The following is an 8,096-nucleotide window of genomic DNA, read 5'->3' on the forward strand; positions in this document are numbered from 1 at the left end:
TGATCACTAATCTTCACTCAGATATCTTTTATCGAATGTCCATTATAATCCAAACACTATAATAGGTGCATTACATTCAAAGTTTTCTTTGTTTATATAAAATATATTTATTCGAATCTATCTCCTTATTTTTTAAAGGAGATCGTTTAAGATAATTTGTATATTTGAATGGGAGAATATTATCTATGTTTTATTAGTGTTGAATCTATGTTGGGCTTTATTTGTTAGAGTAATCTAACTACAAAGCTAATATAAAAGTGATACAGCTCACATCATCTGAAATTACTTGTTTTTTTTCCTGTGAAATATTTTCTCAGTAGCATCACTGCCAAGTGATGTTGTGGTTGCAATTAACGCACAATGCTATGAATGACTCTATTATAGTTCCTGGATATCAAGGCACTTGGCTGAAGAACTCATAAGATGTCAATAACACATGAGATGAAAAATTATTTCTGATTTCAACTCTTGAACACATTATGAACATATATTTGTTTTCAGAATGTCATTTGACTTGCTGCATTGGATAGGATTTGAATCATGTCTTTATAAATGAAGAACTGATTCACTCATCATTATATCTACCTTTCAAGTCCAAATTACTGCTCTTTATTTAAATGTATTCATATGTAATGTTTATATTAATCTTGTTCTAATAAAATCCAAAGTATTTTGTATTCAGCATACATAGATGCAAATTGACCTCACAAAAGTTCTTTTTTGGGGTCTTCTATTTTTATTTATTTCAGTTTTCTTGAGATGGAAAAGCAATACATCAAGTCACTTTGTCTTAGAAAATATAAATGCACAATAATTAGGGACCGAGAGAATTCTGAGAATCATGGGATTAGCCACACAGTAATGTGAGTGCACATCTGCAGCTAGTCTAAAAATGTCACACAGATCTAATTCTGCTTCAATGCAAATGTAATTTATTTCTTAGTATTTCCATGTGGAAATAAATTGGTGACTGTGTTTGTTTAAACCAATTTACTACTTAATTTTTATTGTATCTTTTTTCAACTAGGCTACTGGGAAAATAATGCAGCTATGCAGGTTGATACTACTGTAAATTTGTGATTTACAGCCACAAATGTATTTCAGTATTGCCTAGTGATCCTTCTATTTTGTCTTAATTAACATTCTCACACATTTTCTTCACTGTTTATTTCAAATCTTGTTCAATCTCTTCCCTCCAAACTCATCATGTCCACCAATCACCTATTTTATAAAGAAAATAGAACATCCCACAAGATAAATTTCTTAATTTCTTGCCACCAAAGTCACAATCTTAAATTTGCAATAATTTTCTCCTTTCCTCCTACTCTGCACTGTATTCATTGCCACTTATTTTTTCTATACTGCTTTATTATCTCTCTATATATCTTTTTTTCATGATTTACAAAGGATCAAGCCTTTCACATTTTAAAACAATCTTCCAACAACTTTACATACATATTGATATATAAAAATATATGATTAATATGGTCAGATTTATAATTCCAGTCCAGCTTCTCTTCTATGCTCCTATCAGTATATACCATTTATGTCTGAATACATCTACAAAAAATTCACTCAGATAGACTTTAAATTCAATATATATGAATGAGTGATTCTGACATTCTCTCTCCCTTACCATTTTGTTTCTGCAATTATTCCTCCTGGGTTTCTTTCTCATTGATCAACAGCCTTTAAGACCATATAATTCTACCATTTAAATATTTCTGGATTTTATCACTGTTATTATATTTCTGCCACTGTATTAATCAGGTAATCACTATTATTTCACTAGATTAGTGCTACTGCCTTCTCCACATGTGTCATCTCTCCCAGTTGTACCTATTAGTACATTCCTCACTCTGCAACTAAACCTATGTCATTGAAACAAAATTTGCTCTTGTTAATCTCCTACATAAAATCTTCAAGAGTTTTCCCATTGCCCTCAGATAAATGTGAGCTCCTTTTCTGATAATACTTGCCCCCTCTTGATATACTACCTATCTAAATTAACACTTATATTTTATCATAATTTCTTTTTCCTCTACACCTAAAAGCTCTGCTCTTACTTCTGCAGTGTCCAGTGTCATGCTCATTTCAAAATATTTAGCTAGATGTTTTCTTCAGGAATTTCTCTCCTTGGGTGGGAGTGAGGGAGGCAATTTTTCTATATGATTCCATTTTATTGTCCAAGCTTATCTTTGTTTATTATTAAATATTCCTGCTACACTTTCTTATAGTTCTCTAGACTATCTTTTTGATAGCAAATTGATGATATTTCATGCCTCATAATCTGTCTGCAATAAGTTTTTGGTTCTAATTTCTCTTGGTCATTGATGAATTCCTAGTACCTAGCATATTGTCATGAACATAGATTAGGAACAAATAGATTCATTTAAAGTATTCTTTACACCTCAGTGAGATTATTAATTTAAATTCAAAAGTTATGATTGATGTATTTCAAATGAACATGATCATACAGAACTTTTAGTTCTAAGAAAGTTATAATTTAAACTTTTCCATGTGCATATTAAGCTAATATATTACTTTTATGAATTCATATATTATAGATTTATAATAACCAGAACTGAACTTGCAAAGAGGTAATTTATAACTCAAATTTAATGTCTATAATATCTAAAATGACCATTAAAATATTAGACTTACCATAAATATTTGATATTAACTACCAGTTAATTACCTAATAATGGCATAAAATCATTTATGTTAACAATATTTAGTTGATAGTTGAGGTATATTAGAATGGCTGGGATTTTGAATCTGACAAATATGGGTTTTAATTGCTGAGTAAAATTGGACAATAATAAAAAGTTACCATTTATTGAATGATGTATACATATTTAAATAGTTTAATTCAATCTTCAGTACTACTTTGTTAATTCAAAACTACTATGATAATATCTTTAAATTAATATATTTAATATATAAAAATAGAGAAAATTAATGTTCATGTGGCCAAAGAACTTAGAATGAATAACTAACAATTAAAATCTAAAGAATATATTTTTTCCATTATACTATTTATCTTTATCAGAATTTGAATTTTGTTGTGAGGCTTATAGTTTATTTGTTAATCATGTAGTATAGTGATTTGCACAGAGAAAACCCTCAATGAATGATAGTTACTTTTTAAAATTGAGTTTATAGAAAATCTCAAAATCCCTGTTTGGTTTCTTGCCTTTTCTCTGGGAGTAGTGATGCCTCCCAAGAGAATCAATCTCCTGACTCCTCCTTTTATACCAGTGATAAGTGATGAAAGAGTACATTACTACCATACTACTTCTATTTATTATATTTTCATTAAATAATTTTACATTTCCTTTTTACCCCCCATACCTTCTCCCCCCGCATGGTCTGATCATTCCTAAAGAAGTTGGGTGAAGACTCGTTCTAAGTTTAGTCATTTGTACAACTAAAATTTTCTTAGTGTTTTGTATATGTGGGACTTACCATCTTCTGGATTACTCTTAGAAGAACATGATTTATCACCAACAGATATCATAAGGTTTATGTTTATATAAAAATATTACATGAACATTATGTTTAAATCATTTTATTCTTATGTTTTTTAAAGATTTTTTTCTAAAACTAATCAGAGAGAGATATTTATATTTAAAGTTTTTTTTCTAAAACTAATCAAAGAGGGTTATTTATATCTAAAGAAAATCAAAGCCTTCCATAAAAGAAGGATATTGACTATTATTGTGTTTTAGTTATGTTGAAGCCTGATATAAAAGACTGTAGTTAGTTGCTGGTTTAATTATGAAATGATAACAAACATTTTCAGAATCTGGTAATTATATAGGGTAGGGTGCGATGCAACATATCTTAACCACGTTTTTTCCTTGTTTCACAAAGAAGGTACCTAGCTACTGGTGACACTGTCCTTATAGAAAACAGCTAAAAGTTTTTTTGTATTATTAAGTAGTTTAGGAAAAGCTTTACTAACAATGTATATTTTTCTTCTGTTTAAAGGGGCATTTAAAGCAATTGAACTCTACTGTTTTTTGATCAAAATCTAGTCATCAAATCCACTTGCACTTCAGTAAAAAGAAAAAAAAAAAAAAACATTTTCCAGGAATCCCTGAACGTGAATGAAATCTCTGCTCAGAAATTGCTAGTGATATTGAAAGCCCATTTTGAGCAATTCTTTATGACATTTACATGATAGACTGTAAAGTAATGACTAACAAATCAATTATGATTCTGAACTTGGTGGTTCTTCACAGCATGTTTATAAATGGAAAAACAACATGTAAATGGAAATTGGTGGAAGAATGGCATACACAACCCGCATCATATGTGGTGAATTGGACATTAACAGAAAACATCTGCATGGATGTCTATGGAAATTGCTGGTTTGGGGATGTAAATATTAAAATGAGTTCTTCAAGCAATCAAGCTGTTCCCCAGATTTGCCCTTTGCAAATTCAATTAGGAGACATCCTTATAATTTCTTCTGAACCATCTCTTCAATCTCCAGAAATAAATTTGATGAATGTTTCTGAAGCATTATTCCTTGACTGTCCGCAGAATTTCACAACTGAAGATCAGTTACTTTTTGGTTGCAAACTAAAAGGAATGCACACTATTAATTCTCAGTGGTTGAGTGTTGGGACACATTATTTTATCACAGTAAAGGCAAGTGGTCCATCGCTCTGTCACCTGGGACTTCGACTAAATGTGACAGTGAAAGAGCAGTTCTGCCAGGAAAATCTGAGTTCCCAATTTTGTTCTGGGCATGGTAAATGTCTTACTGAAGTTTGGAGCAAGACATACAACTGCCACTGTGAGCCTCCATTTTCTGGAAAATACTGCCAGGAACTTGATGTATGTTCTTATAAACCATGTCAAAATAACAGCAGTTGCATTAATAAAAGAGAAATATGGAATAAGCAAGGATATGAATGCATCTGTCACCCACCATTTACAGGTAAAATTACTTTAAAAATACCATAGTTCTATTAAATTGGAAATAAGAACAATTCATAAACTCCTACTTACCAAAAAATAAGGTACACTGTTTAAAATTTTGTAGGTCTTTTAGACTGAGCTCAATTCGGATTCTGTATATATTAAAATCCAATCAGTAATTCTCTAAAATAAGTATTTTGCTTATTTAAAGAGGATTTTTTAAACATGTTTTATCCTGAAATAACTAGTTCTACATCTTTCCTAAAATTGATTCTTACTGTGTCATTAAAAATTAATATTATCAGAATAATATGTTTTAGTCATTAAGTGAAATTCCCAAGCTTATGATATTTGAGATAAACGGTTCTGGGTGATAATGTGGATATGAAGTATGGATCTGAGTTGAGGAAGGGAAGGAGCTATGTGGTTAGAGGGGAAGCCATTGAAGTTACTTGGGAGAGTTGGAGAAGAAAAGATAATAGTGAGCCAAAGCAATGTCCTTAATGGATGTTGGTGTGGCACCTATAAAGCGATTGATAGATAATAGTGATAAGAAACAAAAGAGCATGATATAATCAATAACTAGTTATAATAATTTAGATGCGAGGCAATGATGAGAAAAGTTTATAAAAGGAAGATATTTGGTGAGTAGATGAAGATAGGGCAATCTAAAAACGATATAAACTATACTACTGATGCCAAAGTGAGAATTTGAGAGAAAATAAACTATCTTTATTCGAAAGTTTACTATGAAAGAGGGCTTGTTTGTTTGTTTGTTTGTTTTTATATAAGAATTTTAGAGACCTGGCATGGAGAATTACAAAGATAATGGGTGAGACAAGGATGATCTAACAAAGTGAAATACTTAGTGTGGTTGGCAGTGATAGCATGAGAAAACAAATAACAAATCAGTAGTGTATTTTGGTCCAGAGAGAGGAAGGAGAATGAGCAATAGATATGACTAGAGCAAATCGGACTCAGAGATGTAACTAATTTTATTGGGTAGGCTTTAGGGGTTTTTTCTTCCATGGAGCCAAGTTTGAGGAGCCTGTGCAATCAAATATAATGGAAGACTTTAATAAGCCACTGTAGGTTCTAAAATCCACCTAAGCCAATCTCTCAAAGAGTGATTTTAGACACTAGAGTGTGGAAGTGCCAAGCCCATTTCAGAAGTTAATCTGAGCAATATCCACTGAACATCATGTCTCTATAACTGGGATTAAATTCCGATTTGACTCTACTGGTGTCTTGATAAAAGATCTGTTAGCCTACTCATCCTGGGGTATATCAGTTCATTAAAATTAAGATAGTTTATAAAAAAAGTGAAAGCACTCAAATTGCTGATTTGGGATGACTAAAAAGCAATTTAACTGAGAGCCTCTAAAGCATACATTTTAACAGGTCCAAAGAATTTTAAAGAATATTTGGTCAGAAAGTTTCTACCATCTATTAGAATACAAATTGGTATATATGTAATTATATATCATAGAATGGTTTCAATGTTTTTTTTTCATAGCTGCGTAGTGTTTTTTCTTAGCCAATGTTTGCTGCTTATTTATTAGAAACATAATCATATATCATTTAAATAATTAAATTTTAAACACCATGAAAGTACTTAATATTATTTATTTTTTAAAACATTGAGAATATACCATTATGCCACTTTAATTATAAATAAATTACTTAATTTTAAATTTTAGAAGATACATGTAGCATATGTAGAATAATTAAAGAAATTGGAATTGTTCACTGTATTAGTTTGCTAGCACTACCATAACAAAGTACTGCAATTTAAGTGGCTTCAACAACAGAAGTTTATTTTCTGAGTTATAGAGGCAAAATATTCAAGATCAAAGTGTTGGCAGGTTTGGTTTCTACTGAAGTTTCTCTCCTTGGTCAGTAGACAGCCATCTCTCTGTGTCTTCACATTGTCTTCCCTCTATATGTGTCCACTCCTTCAAAACTTTTTTTATAAGGACATCTGTTATATTTGCTTAGTACTCACCCTAATGACCTTATTTGACCTCTATTATCTTTCTGAAGACTACATCTCCAAAAATAGTCACACTGTGAATCCTTGGGTGTTAGAATTTCAACATATAAATTTGGGTGGGGGGGGGCTGGTGGTCACAATTTAGCTCAGTACACTCACTAAAATTGTAATAGGACATGACCTATTAAACTGTTAATTTAGTTTTTATGTGGAAATATTTATACAATTATAAGTAATTATATTTTCATTGTATTGGAGGTTGTTTAGAGGTAAAAGAAGGAAAAAGAGTTCCACATTAATGAGGGAGGAATGTCAATTTATAAGGAATTTGAAAGGCAAAAACTGCTTACAAATAAAATTAAGAATTTGATTAGAATAGGGGGAGGCCTTTTGCCAAATTATATGCAACTGTTTTGTAGTAACATTTGTCTACTTGCCAAGTCCTAAAATTTTCTAGGCACATTCTTCTATAGGGATATTATGAGATAACTAACTGCATAAAAAATATGCTATACAAGTTTGTGGTATGTGATATAGTAGGACCACAATAGTTTATGTAAGTGGGATTTGGAAAACTTGATATAACAGCAAGGGCAAGAAAGTGTAGAATTTAGAAGTTTTTGCATAGCTTCTGAGAATCCAAGCAGCCTTTCCTATTTTCTGCCCTATAATTTCATATTTTATTTTATTTTTTATTTTACTGTAAAAAAACATTTAATCTGAGAGCTACTTTCTTAAATTTTTAAGTGTACAATATATTATTGTTGACAATAGGTACAATATTCTACAATTCTTAAGAGCATATCCATCTTGCTTAACTAAAACTTTATGCCCTCGTTCCTTTTCTGATGATGAAATTTTGCATTTTCCACTTTTGAATCATTTCCTTGACTGTATGGTAGGGCCAAGACACAATATATGTTTGAATGTGTCAATTCAAATTTTGTAAATTATCACTTCATTACTACCAGTGTACATCGAAGAACTGGTACTTACACATATTAATATTATCTACTAGCAAGACATGATGAACACGTGCAAATTATTATAAAAAATAACTAAAGCTTAAATATCAACAATCAGAAAGATATTATTTGAATATTAAAGTATGGGGTCAAAAGATAGAAAAACTGATGTAAAATTTATTGAAATTGTTTCAATTTAAATACAT

The 8,096-nt window shown here is 30.6% G+C and overlaps 1 protein-coding gene across 1 annotated transcript in view; it reads left to right on the top strand.

Moving 5' to 3' along the window:
* Positions 1 to 4,200: 4,200 nt before the first annotated feature.
* Positions 4,201 to 8,096, top strand: part of EYS (eyes shut homolog (Drosophila)) — a 138,240-nt gene continuing 134,344 nt past the window's right edge. The window contains exon 1 of the mRNA XM_006926410.1: positions 4,201 to 4,951. Within this exon, the coding sequence (XP_006926472.1) occupies positions 4,201 to 4,951 (751 nt within the window). The remainder of the gene's footprint in view (positions 4,952 to 8,096) is intronic.

Source organism: Pteropus alecto, unplaced genomic scaffold (genome assembly GCF_000325575.1).
Source record: "Pteropus alecto unplaced genomic scaffold, ASM32557v1 scaffold7, whole genome shotgun sequence".
Taxonomy (NCBI): Eukaryota; Metazoa; Chordata; class Mammalia; order Chiroptera; family Pteropodidae; genus Pteropus; species Pteropus alecto.